This window comes from Oncorhynchus mykiss, unplaced genomic scaffold (genome assembly GCF_057628025.1).
Source record: "Oncorhynchus mykiss isolate SJ-2025 unplaced genomic scaffold, ASM5762802v1 scaffold106, whole genome shotgun sequence".
NCBI classification, from domain to species: Eukaryota; Metazoa; Chordata; class Actinopteri; order Salmoniformes; family Salmonidae; genus Oncorhynchus; species Oncorhynchus mykiss.
In genome coordinates, this window is record NW_028322105.1 from 959,676 (window position 1) to 981,455 (window position 21,780).

General features: G+C 46.1%; 1 protein-coding gene across 9 annotated transcripts in view; it reads left to right on the forward strand.

The window, feature by feature from the left end:
* Positions 1 to 13,213: 13,213 nt before the first annotated feature.
* The window catches only part of LOC110516816 (cullin-associated NEDD8-dissociated protein 1), a 63,399-nt gene continuing 54,832 nt past the window's right edge, over positions 13,214 to 21,780 (forward strand). For all 9 annotated transcript variants that reach the window (XR_016493833.1, XR_016493832.1, XR_016493834.1 and 6 more), the window contains exon 1: positions 13,214 to 13,915. Coding sequence is in view for 6 of the 9 variants with exons in the window: in XM_090228942.1 (XP_090085068.1) it covers positions 13,848 to 13,915 (68 nt within the window). In the remaining 3 variants the exon portion in view is untranslated. The remainder of the gene's footprint in view (positions 13,916 to 21,780) is intronic.

Below are 21,780 nucleotides of genomic sequence, written 5' to 3' on the forward strand. Positions count from 1 at the left end.
TTAGACCCAGCTGGTTAAGGTGAGTCATGGTTAGATGGTTAGACCCAGCTGGTTAAGGGGAGACCCAGCTGGTTAAGGGGAGACCCAGCTGGTTAAGGGGAGACCCAGCTGGTTAAGGGAGACCCATCTGGTTAAGGTGAGACCCAGCTGGTTAAGGGGAGACCCAGCTGGTTAAGGGGAGACCCAGCTGGTTAAGGGGAGACCCCCTCCTCTGCCCTTGTACCTCCTGGTGGTGGTTCACATCCTGTTTTGCTTCATGGAAGATGAAAACACACGGACAACAAATAGACAGAGTGACTACAGTAGAAGCAGGAAGGTCTGGAGAGAATCTAGAGATATAGGTCAAAGGTCTGTGAGGCTGGAGGAAGAGGGAGCAGACAGTGTGACTACTAGAGATATAGGCTACCGTGGGGTCAAAGGTCTGTGAGGCTGGAGGAAGAGGGAGCAGACAGTGTGACTACTAGAGATATAGGCTGGAGGAAGAGGGACCAGACAGTGTGACTACTAGAGATATAGGCTACCGTGGGGTCAAAGGTCTGTGAGGCTGGAGGAAGAGGGAGCAGGGGGAACAGTGTTCTACCCAGAATGGTTCTGAGAAGCTCTCTGCAGTCCAGTAATAGGTGCTTGTCTGAATGTGAACATCGTTTTGGGTTTCATACAGTAACATGTTTGTGACTCTGCAGCCCCTCCGTCATTCGGTGTTTCTGTTTTTATAGAAGGACACGCCCCGACCTACACAACCGCTCTGACGTTTGCTGCAGATCAAATCAAATCAAATGTATCTATAAAGCCCTTCTAGTATCAGCTGGTGTCTCGAGGGTGCAGCAGGTCAGCAGGTCAGCAGGTCAGCAGGTCAGCAGGTCAGCACGTCAGCACGTCAGCAGGTCAGCACGTCAGCAGGTCAGCAGGTCAGCAGGTCAGCACGTCAGCAGGTCAGCAGGTCAGCAGGTCAGCACGTCAGCACGTCAGCACGTCAGCAGGTCAGCAGGTCAGCAGGTCAGCACGTCAGCACGTCAGCACGTCAGCAGGTCAGCAGGTCAGCACGTCAGCAGGTCAGCAGGTCAGCAGGTCAGCAGGTCAGCACGTCAGCACGTCAGCACGTCAGCACGTCAGCACGTCAGCAGGTCAGCAGGTCAGCAGGTCAGCAGGTCAGCACGTCAGCACGTCAGCAGGTCAGCAGGTCAGCAGGTGAAACTACTCACAGTCGTAATATGGCAGTTTTATTATACACTACAGACAAACCCAGCTATATACAACTACCATGAGGCCAGAGAGATAGATGTGTGATGATTCATTTAGACAACTATCACGAGGCCAGATAGATAGATGTGTGATGATTCATTTAGACAACTACCACGAGGCCAGAGAGATAGGTGTGTGATGATTCATTTAGCCAACTACCACGAGGCCAGAGAGATAGATGTGTGATGATTCATTTAGCCAACTACCACGAGGCCAGAGAGATAGATGTGTGATGATTAATTTAGCCAACTACCACGAGGCCAGAGAGATAGATGTGTGTCACCTCTTTTGGAGCTGTAGAGAATGAGGGTCCCAGATGGAACCCTATTCCCTGTATAGTGCACTACTTTAAACCAGAGCCCTATTCCCTATATAGCACACTACTTTAGACCAGAGCCCTATTCCCTATATAGCGCACTACTTTAGACCAGAGCCCTATTCCCTATATAGTGCACTACTTTAGACCAGAGCCCTATTCCCTATATAGTGCACTACTTTAGACCAGGGCCCTATTCCCTATGTAGTGCACTACTTTAGACCAGAGCCCTATTCCCTATGTAGTGCACTACTTTAGACCAGAGCCCTATGGAGAATAGGGTGCCATGTGAGGACATCATGTGCCAGATTGACTGTAAATGGCTGAGATGATCCTGGGCTTTACTATGGGGTCAAAAATACAGATCATAGAGCTGTGGATGGGGATCCAGTCCTCTGACTCTCTCTCTGTCTGTTTCTCCCTCTCTGCCTCTCTCTGCTCTATGTCTCTCTGCTCTATATCTCTCTGCTCTATATCTCTCTGCTCTATATCTCTCTGCTCTATATCGCTGTGGATGGAGATCCAGTCCTCTGACTCTCTCTCTCTGTCTGTTTCTCCCTCTCTGCCTCTCTCTGCTCTATATCTCTCTGCTCTCTCCCTCTCTGTGCTCTCTCTCTCTGCTCTCTCTTTACGTAGCTCCCTCCCTTGCTCTCTCTATGTCGCTCTCTGAGTCTCTGAGTCTCTCTCTGAGTCTCTCTTTGTGTCTCTCTGAGTCTGAGTCTCTCTGAGTCTCTCTCTGTGTCTCTCTCTGTGTCTCTCTCTGTGTCTCTCTCTGTGTCTCTCTGAGTCTCCCTCTGAGTCTCTGAGTCTCTCTGTGTCTCTCTCTGAGTCTCTGAGTCTCTCTCTATCTCCCTCTCTTGCGTTCTCTCCATCTCTTTATATCTCTGTCTCTCCCTCTCCCTTTTTTCTCAAATGTTATACCTTCCCTCCTTACTGACACCTACTGGAGACATGCTGTGTTGCAGCGATGATTCTGTGTCGACCGTGTAGCAGGAATCCCTGGACATGTTGTTACCTCAGACACTTCTGCCTCAGACACTGGTTGCTACTGTACTGCTCACCTGTTTAACTATTGACTGAAGGATTTAACTGGTGTTAGATATGAGATCCTGGGATTATGTTTCCTCCTATTAGAAACGGGTGCCTTGTTGCTTCATCCTTCTACAGTATGAGAACATTTTAAAATGATGAAGTGTCTTGTGGTCCATGATCACAGTCCCCAAAAAGCTGTGTTTGGTCAGGGGTTAACCTCCGTCTGTTGTCGAGGTTACTCTCCTACACAGGCCAGCACTAACATGATTAGCAAACATGATTAGGGTTGATCTATTGGCATTCTCCTTCCTATAATGTTACCATCTGGTCTGTCATCCAGACATATTAACCTCTATAATGTTACCATCTGGTCTGTCATCCAGACATATTGACCTCTATAATGTTACCAGGTTGGTCTGTCATCCAGACATATTAACCTCTATAATGTTACCATCTGGTCTGTCATCCAGACATATTAACCTCTATAATGTTACCATCTGGTCTGTCATCCAGACATATTAACCTCTATAATGTTACCATCTGGTCTGTCATCCAGACATATTAACCTCTATAATGTTACCATCTGGTCTGTCATCCAGACATATTAACCTCTATAATGTTACCATCAAGTCTGTCATCCAGACATATTAACCTCTATAATGTTACCATCTGGTCTGTCATCCAGACATAATAACCTCTATAATGTTACCATCTGGTCTGTCATCCAGACATATTAACCTCTATAATGTTACCATCTGGTCTGTCATCCAGACATATTAACCTCTATAATGTTACCATCTGGTCTGTCATCCAGACATATTAACCTCTATAATGTTACCATCTGGTCTGTCATCCAGACATATTAACCTCTATAATGTTACCATCTGGTCTGTCATCCAGACATATTAACCTCTATAATGTTACCATCTGGTCTGTCATCCAGATATATTAACCTCTATAATGTTACCATCTGGTCTGTCATCCAGACATATTAACCTCTATAATGTTACCATCTGGTCTGTCATCCAGACATATTAACCTCTATAATGTTACCATCTGGTCTGTCATCCAGACATATTAACCTCTATAATGTTACCATCTGGTCTGTCATCCCCATCTGGTCTGTCATCCAGACATATTAACCTCTATAATGTTACCATCTGGTCTGTCATCCAGACATATTAACCTCTATAATGTTACCATCTGGTCTGTCATCCCCATTTGGTCTGTCATCCAGACATATTAACCTCTATAATGTTACCATCTGGTCTGTCATCCAGACATATTAACCTCTATAATGTTACCATCTGGTTTACCTCAGAACAGATTTAATGACTCATTGTTTTCCTATTACAGGACTAAAGGGGATTGACAGTTTTATGATGAGCATGTAAACAATTGGCTGTATGAAAACACCACGACAGAAGTTCAGTTATTTAGCTAATTCATTTAATATGATAAATGTCTGCTAGAAGTAAATAGAAAAATGTGTGACCCCCCCAAGCGCTATGGAAGATATTTGATGTTTCTGAATAACAAACTGAATGTGTGTAACAGGATTCTTCCTGGGAAGGAGAGGAGGATCAAAATGCATCGTGGTTATCTTTATACATATTTAATGAAGATGATAAATGAACAATATACAAAAACAAGAACCGTGAAAACCCGAAACAGCCCTATCTGGTGTAACAAACACAGAGACAGTCCTATCTGGTGTAACAAACACAGAGACAGGAACAATCACCCACAAAACCCCAACACCAAACAGGCTACCTAAATATGGCTCCCAATCAGAGACCATGACTAACACCTGCCTCTGATTGAGAACCATATCAGGCCCAAACACAGAAACAGACAAACTAGACACACAACATAGAATGCCCACTCAGATCACACCCTGACCAAACAAAACATAGAAACATACAAAGCAAACTATGGTCAGGGTGTGACAGTGTACCCCCCCCAAGGTGCGGACTCCGGACGCAAAACCTGAACCTATTGGGGAGGGTCTGGGTGGGCTTTTGTCCGCGGTGGCGGCTCTGGTGCTGGACGTGACCCCCACTTCACCATAGTCTTAGTCCGCCCCATTGTCCGCTTCCGTGGCCTCCTAACCACGGCAACCCTTCTAAATGACCCCACTGGAAAGATGGGCAGCTCGGGACAGAGGGGCAGCTCGGGACAGAGGGGCAGCTCGGGACAGAGGGGCAGCTCGGGACAGAGGGGCAGCTCGGGACAGAGGGGCAGCTCCGTACTGGCTGGCGGCTCTGGCAGATCCTGGCAGACTGGCGGCACTGGCGGCTCAGGACAGATGGGAGACTCCGGCAGCGCTGGAGAGGAGGGAGCACCTGTAGGTATGAGACGGAGAGACAGCCTGGTGCGGGGGGCTGCCACCGGAGGGCTGGTGCGTGGAGGTGGTACCGGATAGACCGGACCGTGCAGGTGCACTGGAGCTCTTGAGCACCGAGCCTGCCCAACCTTACCTGGTTGAATGCTCCCGGTCGCCCTGCCAGTGCGGCGAGGTGGAATAGCCCGCACTGGGCCATGCAGGCGAACCGGAGACACACAGCGCAAGGCTGGTGCCATGTAAGCCGGCCCAAGGAGACGCACTGGAGACCAGATGCGTAGAGCCGGCTTCATGGCACTTGGCTCAATGCCCACTCTAGCCGGGCCGATACGCAGAGCTGGAATGTACCGCACCGGGTGCACTGGGGACACTGTGTGCTTCACAGCATTACACGGTGCCTGCCCGGTCTCTCTCGCCCCCCGGTAAGCACAGGAAGTTGGCGCAGGTCTCCTACCTGGCTTCGCCATACTCCCCTGAGGTATACTATAGGTAGACATAGAAAGAGAGGTATACTATAGGTAGAGATAGAGAGAGAGAAATAGCACGAGAGAGAGAGATAGACAGAGAGAAGGACCGAGGTAGGGAGGAAGAGAGAGACAGAGGGAGTAGGGAGACAGAAAGAGGGGGGGACACACACACAGAGCGAGAGAGAGAGAGAGAGACATGGAGAGAGAGAGAGAGAGAGAGAGAGAGAGACATGGAGAGAGACATGGAGAGAGAGAGAGAGAGAGAGACATGGAGAGAGAGAGAGAGAGAGAGAGAGAGAGAGAGAGCCAGAGAGAGAGAGCCAGATGTTGATCAATATCCCAGGTTGAGATGATCCAAATTCATTTCTGTTCATTCATTCAATATAAACCATTTGGTATTACATATCTGTACTTGATGAAACTGAAATGAGTCATTACATATCTGTACCTGATGAAACTGAAATGAGTAATTACATATCTGTACCTGATGAAACTGAAATGACTATCCTCATTGTTTTGCTTCTGTTATTGATTTCATTACCCCGGGGAGACCTACGACAGATTCTCATATTCATATTCTGAAGAGCCGTGGGCCATTTTTTTTATAGCATTAAAGCCTCAAACTGCCCCGTCGACTGAGTCTAATTGAGTTTTTTTTTTTAAATAGTAATTTTAATCATGTTTGACCTCCCGTCTGCCACAGTGTCATTAAACGGAACGCGCTGCATCAAACCGTGCCGTATTTGATTTCAGACTGAAATGAGTTAAGATGTCGGAAACCGGTGAGCTGAATTTCAATTGGAGCACAGCTAGGGGAGATGCCAACGAGCAGTGGAGGACACCCACCTGGCTGTCAATACAGAAGAGGCAAATGTTGAATATGCATGTTAGAATTGGTCATTGTTTTAACATGCTTTCTGGAGCAGCAAGAGGAACTTCCTCTCCCCTACCTTCAGGCTTATGTTCAAACCCTACACCCCAACCAAGCACTCCGTTCTGCCACCTCTGGTCTCTTGGCCCTCTCACCCCTACGGGAAGGCAACTTCCTCTCAGCCCAGTCCAAGCTCTTCTCTGACCTGTCACCCCTATGGGAGGGCAGCTCCCTATCAGCCCAGTCCAAGCTCTTCTCTGTCCTCTCACCCCTACGGCAAGGCAGCTTCCTCTCAGCCCAGTCCAAGCTCTTCTCTGACCTGTCACCCCTATGGGAGGGCAGCTCCCTATCAGCCCAGTCCAAGCTCTTCTCTGTCCTCTCACCCCTACAGGAAGGCAGCTTCCTCTCAGCCCAGTCCAAGCTCTTCTTTGACCTGTCACCCCTATAGGAGGGCAGCTTCCTCTCAGCCCAGTCCAAGCTCTTCTCTGTCCTCTCACCCCTATAGGAGGGCAGCTTCCTCTCAGCCCAGTCCAAGCTCTTCTCTGTCCTCTCACCCCAATGGTGGAACCAGCTTCCCCCTGAAACAGGGACAGCAGAGTCCCTGCCCATCTTCTGAAAACATCTGAAACCACACGTCTTCAAACAGCATCTTAAATTATCCCCCCCCCCCCCCCCTTCATCGTGAACATTCATGAACTCTTGACCCCCCCCCCCCCCCCTTACTAGCTCTGACCCAGCTGATAGTTACCTGAATGAGGAAAAATGTACTTACTATGACAGTGATATGTGGTTGTCCCATCTAGCTATACCTTAAGATTAACTCTAAGCCTCTCACTAACTGTAATTCTCTCACTAACTGTAATTCTCTCACTTCTCTCACTAACTTTAAGTCTCTCACTAACTGTAATTCTCTCACTAACTGTAAGTCTCTCACTAACTGTAAGTCTCTCACTAACTGTAAGTCTCTCACTAACTGTAAGTCTCTCACCAACTGTAAGTCTCTCACTAACTGTAAGTCTCTCACTAACTGTAATTCTCTCACTAACTGTAAGTCTCTCACTAACTGTAAGTCTGTCACTAACTGTAAGTCTCTCACCAACTGTAAGTCTCTCACTAACTGTAAGTCTCTCACTAACTGTAATTCTCTCACTAACTATGTCTTTCACTAACTGTAATTCTCTCACTAACTGTAATTCTCTCACTAACTGTAAGTCTCTCACTAACTGTAATTCTCTCACTAACTGTAAGTCTCTCACTAACTGTAATTCTCTCACTAACTGTAATTCTCTCACTAACTGTAATTCTCTCACTAACTGTAAGTCTCTCACTAACTGTAATTCTCTCACTAACTGTAAGTCTCTCACTAACTGTAAGTCTCTCACTAACTGTAAGTCTCTCACTAACTGTAATTCTCTCACTAACTGTAAGTCTCTCACTAACTGTAATTCTCTCACTAACTGTAAGTCTCTCACTAACTGTAAGTCTCTCACTAACTGTAATTCTCTCACTAACTGTAAAGTTTCTCACTAACTGTAAGTCTCTCACTAACTGTAATTCTCTCACTAACTGTAAGTCTCTCACTAACTGTAATTCTCTCACTAACTGTAAGTCTCTCACTAACTGTAATTCTCTCACTAACTGTAAAGTTTCTCACTAACTGTAAGTCTCTCACTAACTGTAATTCTCTCACTAACTGTAATTCTCTCACTAACTGTAAGTCTCTCACTAACTGTAATTCTCTCACTAACTGTAAGTCTCTCACTAACTGTAAGTCTCTCACTAACTGTAATTCTCTCACTAACTATGTCTTTCACTAACTGTAATTCTCTCACTAACTGTAATTCTCTCACTAACTGTAAGTCTCTCACTAACTGTAATTCTCTCACTAACTGTAAGTCTCTCACTAACTGTAATTCTCTCACTAACTGTAATTCTCTCACTAACTGTAATTCTCTCACTAACTGTAAGTCTCTCACTAACTGTAATTCTCTCACTAACTGTAAGTCTCTCACTAACTGTAATTCTCTCACTAACTATGTCTCTCACTAACTGTAATTCTCTCACTAACTGTAATTCTCTCACTAACTGTAATTCTCTCACCAACTGTAATTCTCTCACTAACTGTAAGTTTCTCACTAACTGTAATTCTCTCACCAGCTGTTGATAGCGTTCAGGGCTCGGGCACAGCTCTAGGAGGAAATGCCACTTTACATCCATGGGGGGGGGGGCACAACTAGTATTGCTTTAGAGCCCTAAAAACGCAAGATAGATTGTTCCTTCTGCTGTTCAAATGTACAAAAATGGGGTCCCCCCCCCCACTACACCATACAAGCGTATCCAAAACTCTACACATACGTTGCTCCTACCAACACACACAGATCAGCTAGACAGGATGAGCACCGCCAGGCTATCAGAGATTCTTACAGGCTTCATAACTTCCACTAGACAGGATGAGCACCGCCAGGCTATCAGAGATTCTTACAGGCTTCATAACTTCCACTAGACAGGATGAGCACCGCCAGGCTATCAGAGATTCTTACAGGCGTCATAACTTCCACTAGACAGGATGAGCACCGCCAGGCTATCAGAGATTCTTACAGGCTTCATAACTTCCACTAGACAGGATGAGCACCGCCAGGCTATCAGAGATTCTTACAGGCTTCATAACTTCCACTAGACAGGATGAGCACCGCCAGGCTATCAGAGATTCTTACAGGCTTCATAACTTCCACTAGACAGGATGAGCACCGCCAGGCTATCAGAGATTCTTACAAGCTTCATAACTTCCACTAGACAGGATGAGCACCGCCAGGCTATCAGAGATTCTTACAGGCTTCATAACTTCCACTAGACAGGATGAGCACCGCCAGGCTATCAGAGATTCTTACAGGCTTCATAACTTCCACTAGACAGGATGAGCACCACCAGGCTATCAGAGATTCTTACAGGCTTCATATCTTCCACTAGACAGTAGATCTATTTAGTAAATATTTTCTTAACTCTTCTTGAACTGCACTGTTGGTTAAGGGCTGGTCAGTAATCATTTCACAGCAAGGTCTACAGTGTTGGTTAAGGGCTGGTCAGTAATCATTTCACAGCAAGGTCTACAGTGTTGGTTAAGGGCTGGTCAGTAATCATTTCACAGCAAGGTCTACAGTGTTGGTTAAGGGCTGGTCAGTAATCATTTCACAGCAAGGTCTACAGTGTTGGTTAAGGGCTGGTCAGTAATCATTTCACAGCAAGGTCTACACTGTTGGTTAAGGGCTGGTCAGTAATCATTTCACAGCAAGGTCTACACTGTTGGTCAAGGGCTGGTCAGTCAGCATTTCACAGTAAGGTCTACACTGTTGGTTAAGGGCTGGTCAGTCAGCGTTTCCATGGTAAAGTCTACACTGTTGGTTAAGGGCTGGTAAGTCAGCATTTCACAGTAAGGTCTACACTGTTGGTTAAGGGCTGGTAAGTCAGCATTTCACAGTAAGGTCTACACTGTTGGTTAAGGGCTGGTAAGTCAGCATTTCACAGTAAGGTCTACACTGTTGGTTAAGGGCTTGTAAAGTCAGCATTTCACAGTAAGGTCTACACTGTTGGTTAAGGGCTGGTAAGTCAGCATTTCACAGTAAGGTCTACACTGTTGGTTAAGGGCTGGTAAGTCAGCATTTCACAGTAAGGTCTACACTGTTGGTTAAGGGCTTGTAAAGTCAGCATTTCACAGTAAAGTCTACACTGTTGGTTAAGGGCTTGTAAAGTCAGCATTTCACAGTAAGGTCTACACTGTTGGTTAAGGGCTTGTAAGTAAACATTTCACAGTAAGGTCTACACTGTTGGTTAAGGGCTGGTCAGTCAGCGTTTCACAGTAAGATCTACACTGTTGGTTAAGGGCTGGTCAGTCAGCATTTCACAGTAAGGTCTACACTGTTGGTTAAGTGTTTCACAGTAAGGTCTACACTTGTGTATTTGGCGCATGTGACAAATAGTTTGATTTGATTTAGTATATTAATATTTGCACATAAAGGCATTTCTCACATAATTAATTTTACCAACACAAAAAGATCCCACCTTGTCTAGTGTAAGTAACAGTATAAATTTAGAGCGTCCCCTCGCCCATAACCGGGCGCGAACCAGGGACCTTCTGCACACATCAACAACAGTCACCCACGAAGCGTTTTTACCCATCGCTCCACAAAAGCCACGGCCCTTATAGAGCAAAGTGGAACCACTACTTTAAGGTCTCAGAGCAAGTGACGTCACTGATTGAAACGCTATTTAGCGCACACCGCTAACTAAGCTAGCCGTTTCACATCCGTTACACTAGCATATTTAGTTTAGTTGACATTTGGAGAGCTTGTGGTTTCCATCAGGCCTGTTTGTGAAGAAAAATGATCCGACATCCGTACTTTACTTACATAAAAAGGTTGGATGTAAAACCTGTTTAGTGAGAGTGTCGAATTTGGTCAAGAAAAAACTGCAATGGCTTATTTGCTATTTGAGGTTTATTTGATAGAATATACGTTTCGAACTTTGTGAAAAACACTTCTGGTTGCGTTCGTAAATTCACGCTGGCTATTTACTCTGATTTCAGAGCACTCTTGTCTGAGTGTGCCAGAGCGCTGAATAACTGATGAATTTACGAACACTCAACACCCGTTGAAAATGGCCAGTGTCAGTAAACATCGGCAGAAAAAAAGCGTAATGAAATTATTGCCAGCAGCACAGTTACAGTCACCAACACTCTGGATAACATGAAAACACCATAACCATCTCAGCCAGGGTGAGTAAAATGGTCAGAGTGAGATTTTCTCTCATTTGTGTCTGGAAGTAGCTAGCCAGATAGCTTGGGTGCTTGACTGCCTTTGTGAAGTCCGAACGACCGGATCAACCGTACTCCTCGGCCAGAGCATCCGGTGTGCGCTCCGAGAGCGAAACGTCTGAATGTAGGACAATCTGACAACGCCCTGAATTCTGAGTGCACTCTGACACTCCAGATTGAATTTACGAACACACCCTATCGGAGATGTCTGGAGATGGCTATGCATATTCATGATCTGAAGGCTATTAGCATATCATTTTTCTACATTTGAATTACAGGCGGTTGACGTCAACAACCCTCATTGAGTATTGAAATATGCATAAATAATTAACCCGCCATGCCGCTTTGTGGACAACAACTCCCATTGTTTGGACGGAGAGAGACCGGTGTTGTCAGGAAATATTATCAGTTTATCCGTCTTCGGTTTAGCTATTTAAAAAAAATATTATATGAAGTTTAGCTAGCCCAACGTTGCCATGACATCGCCTGCAAGGGTGATCGGGGGTTTGGTCCTTATCCATAAAACGTTACAATACATTGCAGAGTGTTCGATTTGGCTGCTGGGGAGCAAGGAGACCAACAGCTCCGCTAAAACTATTAATAATAACAATTATTTATTGCATTTGTAAAGCGTTTTTAGTAACACAAGAATAATCTCAAAGCGCATAAAATAAAAGTTAAAATAGAACAAGTTTAAAGGATGGGTAGGCCAGCCGATAAAGGTGAGTCTTAAGGCCTGCTTTAAAAGCTCAAACACTGAACAGCCCTGCAGTTGTCAGGAAGGGACTTCCAGCCGCGTGGTGTAAAATGCACGGTCCCCCATCGTTCTGATCCGGGTCCTCGGTGCAAGCAGTTTGGCTTCATGCACCTAGAAAACTATGTGCCGTTTTCAAGGAATTGTTAAATAAATGTTAACTACGCTATTTGAATGTTAATATCATCACTGAATAACATATAACTACAAATGTCCTATTATTATATGCAAAACAATTGCGCACATCTAGCTGAATTACCATCAGCGTTATAGGCCTACAGCAAGTAAACTATATGCTTTTCATGATCAGTAAACATCCATTGATCTTGCAATTTCAGATAGGTGAAGGTTGCCTCACCATAATGTCCCAATATTGCCCACATATTCTACACCGGCATTGCTTGTTGTTTGGGGTTTTAGGCTGGGTTTCTGTACAGGACTTTTTGACATCAGCTGATGTAAAAAAGGCTTTATAAATACATTTGATTGATTGACCCTTAATTGGATATGAGTGATATAAAATAAAAGTGAACTATACCTGAAAAGTATGTGTGGTTTAGGTTAATTTAGCATCCTTCGTGGGCTCTGCCTGTCAAGCAGCTGAAGGGCGCATTTGCCGATGTAACGTTACTGTTTGTTGACTAAACATAGTGGTATGTAGACCTAATGTACCCCACAAGACATGCCACCAGAGGTCTCTTCACAATCCCCAAGTCCAGAACATTCTATGGGAGGCCCACAGTACCACATATAGCCATGTCTACATGGAGCTCTATTCCACATCAGCAGTAGAATCAGATACAAAAAACACAAGGTAAAACTACACCTTGTGGAACAGTGGGGACTGTGAAGAGGCACACGCATACACACTCAAACGCTAGAACACGCATTCAACACACGTACATTGTAATATTGTTGTATGGTGGTATTATTTATTTTGTATTGTAGATATGTAGTGGTCTAAAAATGTTTATATGATGTACTGTTTTATATTGTGTTTTATATGTAAAGTGTCTTAATGTGTTTGGTCCCCAGGTTGAGGTAGCAGGTCATGAGGAGCCTTAATAAATACAAATACATCGCGAGACTTGACGAAACGCCTGAGAAACAGACCAGGCCGGGATTTGAGGAGTCATTGAGAGAAGTGACAAATTCTTCATTAGTTGTACATTTTCTCGAAATCTAAAAGCACAACGTAGATTCAAGCCACGTTCTTAAGTAGTTGAACATGCCATTACTCCAACCTAATTAAAGGGACAAACTGACCCGTTTTAATTTTCGTAAAAAACAACTTTATATCGAAGGAGTGCCTTTGAGTTGACGGACTGCACATGCGCAGTTCGGCAGGAGACGACCACCCCGATTGACTTGCTTCTCCGCATGAGTTTAGCTAGCCAACGCCGCCATGACATCACCTACAAAGTGTGATCGAATATTTCTGTTGGATAAAGCAGTTTTAGTCCATCTTCTCTGGTACTATCTTTGATTGAGGTTTCTCAGACGACCACCACCGTTAAACGGTCATCACTAGTTACCACAGCCACAAAGTCTTCATTATGGCCTTAAACCTTAAATGAAGACCAAAAAAAGCAAATGTTTGTTTTCATATTAAAATGTTGGTTTTTACGATATAGCCAAGTTTTACTTTATGGCTGTGGTAACTAGTGACAACACAGACAAACTCACTAGTCTGGTCCTTCCCCACTATAACAAACTCTGAACTTTGACCCCCCCTCCAGTAGCGAACTCATCTGGTTCTGCAGCTCCTCCTCTCTGCAGCGCAAAGTGAGATCTCCATTCAAACACATCCAAAAACTCCGCACAGGATGAGACTAAATTCTCTGCTATTCAGCCGCTGATCATCACTTCGCTCCATCGAAAGGAAAGTGACAGTGGAAACTGAATCGATTTCAATCGTTTAAGAGAAGCAAATAGCTAAATAAAGTGGATAAGAATTTCCGCTCCGTGATACCGACTGGTGGTTGCTAGCAGGCTACTCCAACAGACTGCAAACATGGCGAGCGCCTCGTACCATATCTCTAATCTATTGGAAAAAATGACATCAAGCGACAAGGATTTCAGGTAAATACAATATTCTAACAATCTAGGCATTTGAAATGACGCTGTGATTCTACACTTTGACTCAAACCGGTATATCGTCCCGTATGAAAACCCTGCAAGTTAGCTAGTTTAGGCCTCAAATCAATTCTGTCGTTTGGCTAGTCTGCTAACGTTCGCTAGCTAGCTAGCTAAATAACAATATTAGCCACTCGCTATAAACACATTCTTGCGAGGAACCCAGATTAACATGTTGACATTATATTTCTAATTTGTCAGTTTTGCAAAGTATATATAGCTAGCTAGTTACATTTAACACTGTCATGTTGCTAGCTAGCTGGCTAACTCGCTCTGACAGTCATTACTGTCAACGCTAACAAGCTAGGAAACTAGCTAACGTTTTGAGGTAGCAAAAGTTATCGAATTTGGCTAGCTAACTCAAGTAAGTGGACTACACTAGTTAGCTAGGTTGTTAACTAAGTAGTTAGCTAGAAAGGCATTGCACATATCCTAGCAGTCTACAGATGCCATATGAATGATTGCTTAGCTAACGTTAGCTAACTACAGTACATCCCATAACATAATTCAGCCTGCATGTTTGTTGTTGGCTGACCGGGGAGTCAAAGTGTAGTTAATTTAGTTAGCTGATTAGTTAGCTTTGAAGCATACCACTACCTCACTGTCAGGTGTTTTATATTAACCATACCAAACACACAATCATAAACAACTTGATTGACTTCCAACCCAAACCGTGAATTAGTCTGCAGCCATATCAACTCCTCATTAGAGAAACAGTTGTTTTTTTCAGAAAATATGATGATGTAAGCCAGCATTCTGCTCTTCACAATTCTGTTACAGTTGTCATGAACTTACATGTATAACTAACTACATAGTGGTAATCTACCACCTAATAAATGTTGCCGTTTTTTTTCCACTATCATCTTAGATGTGTGCACCTGTGGGTGTCCAGTGCTGTGTTCCTGTAGTCTTGTTCTGGTGTTTTCCAGTGTTTCTCACACCTGTAGAGAGAGAGAGGTAGACACAAAGTAATTTGTCACTGACATTTGCTCTGAAATGTCAGATGTTACAACTATAAAACATATGGAATGTAACCAGTCCCCTGACATACTGAGTGTGCCTCAATAATATGTAATATCTGTCCTGCCCGTCTCCGAAACGGTTTACCTTAACCATGCATTAACCTCACCCCCGGGCTCAATTAGAGTGAGCTAGAGTGAGCCGTCTGGTTGGATGAGATTTCCGATGTACGTGTGGGAACTCCTAGCATCTCTTCTTATCAACTTACGCTGCTTCCCAGATTCTCAGTCTTGCCAATAACTCTACAGATCCCAGACTATTTCAGGTTCATAACAATGACTGACGGTGGCTTGTGTTCTGTGGTACCTGGGGTGGAACGGTGAGAAATGGTACAGGACTATTGTACAGGGAGCCTGTTCCACTGTGTGCCCCCATTGCCTTGTAGTTTTGAGGGATTGCCTATGCAGCTGCCAAAAGCACGACTTGACACCAGCACAATGGGTTATCCGTCATGGTTGAGTAATATTTTACATCCACCTCTAGATTCTAAACTCTGAAGTGAGTCAGTCAAGAAGTAGCTGTTGAGAGTTTAGGTCTAACCTCTGAGTCTGGAGATGGGGGTTGAGTCTGGAGATGGGGGTTGAGTCTGGAGATGGGGGGGTTGAGTCTGGAGATGGGGGGGTTGAGTCTGGAGATGGGGGGGTTGAGTCTGGAGATGGGGGGGTTGAGTCTGGAGATGGGGGGGTTGAGTCTGGAGATGGGGGGGTTGAGTCTGGAGATGGGGGGGGTTGAGTCTGGAGATGGGGGGGTTGAGTCTGGAGATGGGGGGGTTGAGTCTGGAGATGGGGGGGTTGAGTCTGGAGATGGGGGTTGAGTCTGGAGATGGGGGTTGAGTCTGGAGATGGGGGGGTTGAGTCTGGAGATGGGGGGGGGTTGAGTCTGGAGGTGGGGGGGGTTGAGTCTGGAGATGGGGGGGGTTGAGTCTGGAGATGGGGGGGTTGAGTCTGGAGATGGGGGGGGTTGAGTCTGGAGATGGGGGGGGTTGAGTCTGGAGATGGGGGGGGTTGACTCTGGAGATGGGGGGTTGACTCTGGAGATGGGGGGTTGAGTCAGAGGTAGGCCTATTTGAGTTCTAACATCACATTATAGAGGGAGTAAAGCGGTGCTCCTTGCTTCTGCACGTTTGCATGATGACATCATTATTGGCAGGGGAAATCAATGGCCTTTCACATTTGAGTGGGAGGTCTAATGTTATCCACTCTGTCATGTTTGTGTAGGTGTGAGTCTTGTTGTCCTCGTCTAATTTAGGGCCCTAATAAAATGAGGGTGGTGGAGAACGAGGACAGAATCCAGACATTAAATGGGTTCATTTGCACAAGATTATCATAAAATATGAACAAAATGTATCGGTGGTTTGTATTTTCCATCAGCTCGGGAATACCCCTGTCTGTGTGTACACATATTGTCTACCACTAAGTGTAGCCGTTAGCGATGATGCTAATAATGACAACAGTCTTCTGGTAGATGGAAAGGCTTTCACAAACACCTTCTCAATTAAGTGTTAACTACAAAGTAGCTTATCTGGCAAAATTATATACACTGCTCAAAAAAAATAAAGGGAACACTAAAATAACACATCCTAGATCTGAATGAATGAAATATTCTTATTAAATACTTTTTTCTTTACATAGTTGAATGTGCTGACAACAAAATCACACACAAATTATCAATGGAAATCAAATTTATCAACCCATGGAGGTCTGGATTTGGAGTCACACTCAAAATTAAAGTGGAAAACCACACTACAGGCTGATCCAACTTTGATGTAATGTCCTTAAAACAAGTCAAAATGAGACTCAGTAGTGTGTGTGGCCTCCACGTGCCTGTATGACCTCCCTACAATGCCTGGGCATGCTCCTGATGAGGTGGCGGATGGTCTCCTGAGGGATCTCCTCCCAGACCTGGACTAAAGCATCCGCCAACTCCTGGACAGTCTGTGGCGCAACGTGGCGTTGGTAGATGGAGCGGGACATGATGTCCCAGATGTGCTCAATTGGATTCAGGTCTGGGGAACGGGCGGGACAGTCCATAGCATCAATGCCTTCCTCTTGCAGGAACTGCTGACACACTCCAGCCACATGGGCCAACCGCACCAGCATATGGTCTCACAAGGGGTTTGAGGATCTCATCTCGGTACCTAATGGCAGTCAGGCTACCTCTGGCGAGCACATGGAGGGCTATGCGTCCCCCCAAAGAAATGCCACCCCACACCATGACTGACCCACCGCCAAACCGGTCATGCTGGAGGATATTGCAGGCAGCAGAACGTTCTCCACGGCGTCTCCAGACTGTCACGTCTGTCACGTGCTCAGTGTGAACCTGCTTTCATCTGTGAAGAGCACAGGGTGCCAGTGGCTAATTTGCCAATCTTGGTGTTCTCTGGCAAATGCCAAACGTCCTGCACGGTGTTGGGCTGTAAGCACAACCCCCACCTGTGGATGTCGGGCCCTCATACCACCCTCATGGAGTCTGTTTCTTACCGTTTGAGCAGACATATGCACATTTGTGGCCTGCTGGAGGTCATTTTGCAGGGCTCTGGCAGTGCTCCTCCTGCTCCTCCTTGCACAAAGGCGGAGGTAGCGGTCCTGCTGCTGGGTTGTTGCCCTCCTACGGCCTCCTCCACGTCTCCTGATGTACTGGCCTGTCTCCTGGTAGCGCCTCCATGCTCTGGACACTACGCTGACAGACACAGCAAACCTTCTTGCCACAGCCTGCATTGATGTGCCATCCTGGACGAGCTGCACTACCTGAGCCACTTGTGTGGGTTGTAGACTCCGTCTCATGCTACCACTAGAGTGAAAGCACCGCCAGCATTCAAAAGTGACCAAAACATCAGCCAGGAAGCATAGGAACTGAGAAGTGGTCTGTGGTCCCCACCTGCAGAACCACTCCTTTATTGGGGGTGTCTTGCTAATTGCCTATAATTTCCACCTGTTGTCTATTCCATTTGCACAACAGCATGTGAAATTTATTGTCAATTAGTGTTGCTTCCTAAGTGGGCAGTTTGATTTCACAGAAGTGTGATTGACTTGGAGTTGCATTGTTGTTTAAGTGTTCCCTTTATTTTTTTGAGCAGTGTATAATGATTGTTAATAATTTATGCAAATCACGTGTACTACAGAAACACCGCTAACCAAACAAGTCTCTTGCTGGTGCCACAGAGTTAAAGGGTATCTACACCCCAAAATGAGCATTTCTTAGATTTGACCCATACCCGTGGTTTAACCATTGTTGTGGACTTAACATCACATTTAAAAAAATGTACGTGTGATATTTGACAGGAAAATCTGAAAAACAATTGAACATAGAAAATGGAATTTGGGGAAAAATACAGTATTTTATAAGGTTCTACTGATGTTTATCTAGTGCGGTGGTGGTACCGTGGTAGTGAAGATTGATTTCCACTATAGAAGATCATTCCCTGGTAGAAAGTGTTTTCCCATGCACCAGTTTAGAGAGAGAGGAGTGTGGGTGCTCCAGCCCATTACCTCATGCCGTGGGGCTGTCGCTCAGTGAGTGTGGGTGCTCCAGCCCATTACCTCATGCCGTGGGGCTGTCTCTCAGTGAGTGTGGGTGCTCCAGTCCATTACCTCATGCCGTGGGGCTGTCTCTCAGTGAGTGTGGGTGCTCCAGTCCATTACCTCATACCGTGGGGCTATCTCTCAGTGAGTGTGGGTGCTCCAGTCCATTACCTCATGCCGTGGGGTTGCCTCTCAGTGAGTGTTGGTGCTCCAGTCCATTACCTCATGCCGTGGGGTTGCCTCTCAGTGAGTGTGGGTGCTCCAGTCCATTACCTTATGCTGTGGGGCTGCCTCTCAGTGAGTGTGGGTGCTCCAGCCCATTACCTCATGCTGTGGGGCTGCCTCTCAGTGAGTGTGGATGCTCCAGTCCATTACCTTATGCTGTGGGGCTGCCTCTCAGTGAGTGTGGATGCTCCAGCCCATTACCTCATGCTGTGGGGCTGCCTCTCAGTGAGTGTGGGTGCTCCAGTCCATTACCTTATGCTGTGGGGCTGCCTCTCAGTGAGTGTGGGTGCTCCAGCCCATTACCTCATGCTGTGGGGTTGCCTCTCAGTGAGTGTGGGTGCTCCAGTCCATTACCTCATGCTGTGGGGCTGCCTCTCAGTGAGTGTGGATGCTCCAGTCCATTACCTCATGCTGTGGGGCTGCCTCTCAGTGAGTGTGGGCCATGGACCTCATGCATTATTCATTGTCTTTCCTCTCTTCCTTCTCGCTGTCCCTCTTGTTTAAAAAGCTTCTTGCGTTCCGATGAGGGGGGGACACACACGTCAGAGATGATCAGTGTTGAGAAGCATAGTATTTAGGAAAAGGTCTTTGTTGAATCACACCAGGAGTTCTGTGATGTGTTAAGATGGAGACAAGATGGTGTCTTAAAGCTGATCGTGTGTGATGTATTAAATTGGATATGATGGTAAGTTAACCCCCCCCCCCCACACACACACACACACTCTTAAGAGATCAGAGCTGGTCTGTCTGGTATCTTCCAATGCTTTAGGCTTCAAGCGTTCCTCTCCTCGGAGATTTTAGCTTGATCTTTGTACTAGTGTTGATTTTGCTTTGGTTTCTAATGTCAGAGCACTTGACTTGTTAACTTCTCTCAGCTCAGTGGTGTTAAAACCCTTCGGAGGGTTTCCTTCTCTTAGCTCAGTGGTGTTAAAACCCTTCGGAGGGTTTCCTTCTCTCAGCTCAGTGGTGTTAAAACCCTTCGGAGGGTTTCCTTCTCTTAGCTCAGTGGTGTTAAATCCCTTCGGAGGGTTTCCTTCTCTCAGCTCAGTGGTGTTAAAACCCTTCGGAGGGTTTCCTTCTCTCAGCTCAGTGGTGTTAAAACCCTTCGGAGGGTTTCCTTCTCTCAGCTCAGTGGTGTTAAAACCCTTCGGAGGGTTACCTTCTCTCAGCTCAGTGGTGTTAAAACCCTTCGGAGGGTTTCCTTCTCTCAGCTCAGTGGTGTTAAAACCCTTCGGAGGGTTACCTTCTCTCAGCTCAGTGGTGTTAAAACCCTTCGGAGGGTTTCCTTCTCTTAGCTCAGTGGTGTTAAAACCCTTCGGAGGGTTTCCTTCTCTCAGCTCAGTGGTGTTAAAACCCTTCGGAGGGTTACCTTCTCTCAGCTCAGTGGTGTTAAAACCCTTCGAAGGGTTTCCTTCTCTTAGCTCAGTGGTGTTAAAACCCTTCGGAGGGTTTCCTTCTCTCAGCTCAGTGGTGTTAAAACCCTTCGGAGGGTTTCCTTCTCTCAGCTCAGTGGTGTTAAAACCCTTCGGAGGGTTTCCTTCTCTCAGCTCAGTGGTGTTAAAACTCTTCGGAGGGTTTCCTTCTCTCAGCTCAGTGGTGTTAAAACCCTTCGGAGGGTTTCCTTCTCTCAGCTCAGTGGTGTTAAAACTCTTCGGAGGGTTTCCTTCTCTCAGCTCAGTGGTGTTAAAACCCTTCGGAGGGTTTCCTTCTCTCAGCTCAGTGGTGTTAAAACCCTTCGGAGGGTTTCCTTCTCTCAGCTCAGTGGTGTTAAAACCCTTCGGAGGGTTTCCTTCTCTCAGCTCAGTGGTGTTAAAACTCTTCGGAGGGTTTCCTTCTCTCAGCTCAGTGGTGTTAAATCCCTTCGGAGGGTTTCCTTCTCTCAGCTCAGTGGTGTTAAAACCCTTCGGAGGGTTACCTTCTCTCAGCTCAGTGGTGTTAAAACCCTTCGGAGGGTTACCTTCTCTCAGCTCAGTGGTGTTAAAACCCTTCGGAGGGTTTCCTTCTCTCAGCTCAGTGGTGTTAAAACCCTTCGGAGGGTTTCCTTCTCTCAGCTCAGTGGTGTTAAAACCCTTCGGAGGGTTTCCTTCTCTCAGCTCAGTGGTGTTAAAACCCTTCGGAGGGTTACCTTCTCTCAGCTCAGTGGTGTTAAAACCCTTCGGAGGGTTTCCTTCTCTTAGCTCAGTGGTGTTAAAACTCTTCGGAGGGTTTCCTTCTCTCAGCTCAGTGGTGTTAAAACTCTTCGGAGGGTTTCCTTCTCTCAGCTCAGTGGTGTTAAAACCCTTCGGAGGGTTTCCTTCTCTCAGCTCAGTGGTGTTAAAACCCTTCGGAGGGTTTCCTTCTCTTAGCTCAGTGGTGTTAAAACCCTTCGGAGGGTTTCCTTCTCTCAGCTCAGTGGTGTTAAAACCCTTCGGAGGGTTTCCTTCTCTCAGCTCAGTGGTGTTAAAACCCTTCGGAGGGTTTCCTTCTCTCAGCTCAGTGGTGTTAAAACCCTTCGGAGGGTTACCTTCTCTCAGCTCAGTGGTGTTAAAACCCTTCGGAGGGTTACCTTCTCTCAGCTCAGTGGTGTTAAAACCCTTCGGAGGGTTTCCTTCTCTCAGCTCAGTGGTGTTAAAACCCTTCGGAGGGTTTCCTTCTCTCAGCTCAGTGGTGTTAAAACCCTTCGGAGGGTTTCCTTCTCTCAGCTCAGTGGTGTTCAAACCCTTTGGAGGGTTTCCTTCTCTCAGCTCAGTGGTGTTAAAACCCTTCGGAGGGTTTCCTTCTCTCAGCTCAGTGGTGTTAAAACCCTTCGGAGGGTTTCCTTCTCTCAGCTCCGTGGTGTTAAAACCCTTCGGAGGGTTTGACCGGTGTGTCTTTCCTTGGCTCTTTGTGCTCTAGCGACTCCTTGTGACAGGGCCGGGCGCCTGCAAGCTGAACCCGGTTGCCAGTGGAACTGTGTTTTCTGCGACACGTTGGTGCGGCTGACATCCGGGTTAAGCAGGCGGTGTGATAAATAGGTAGGCGGACAGGTGGGTCTTGTTTTTGGAGGACGCATGACTTGGCCTCTCC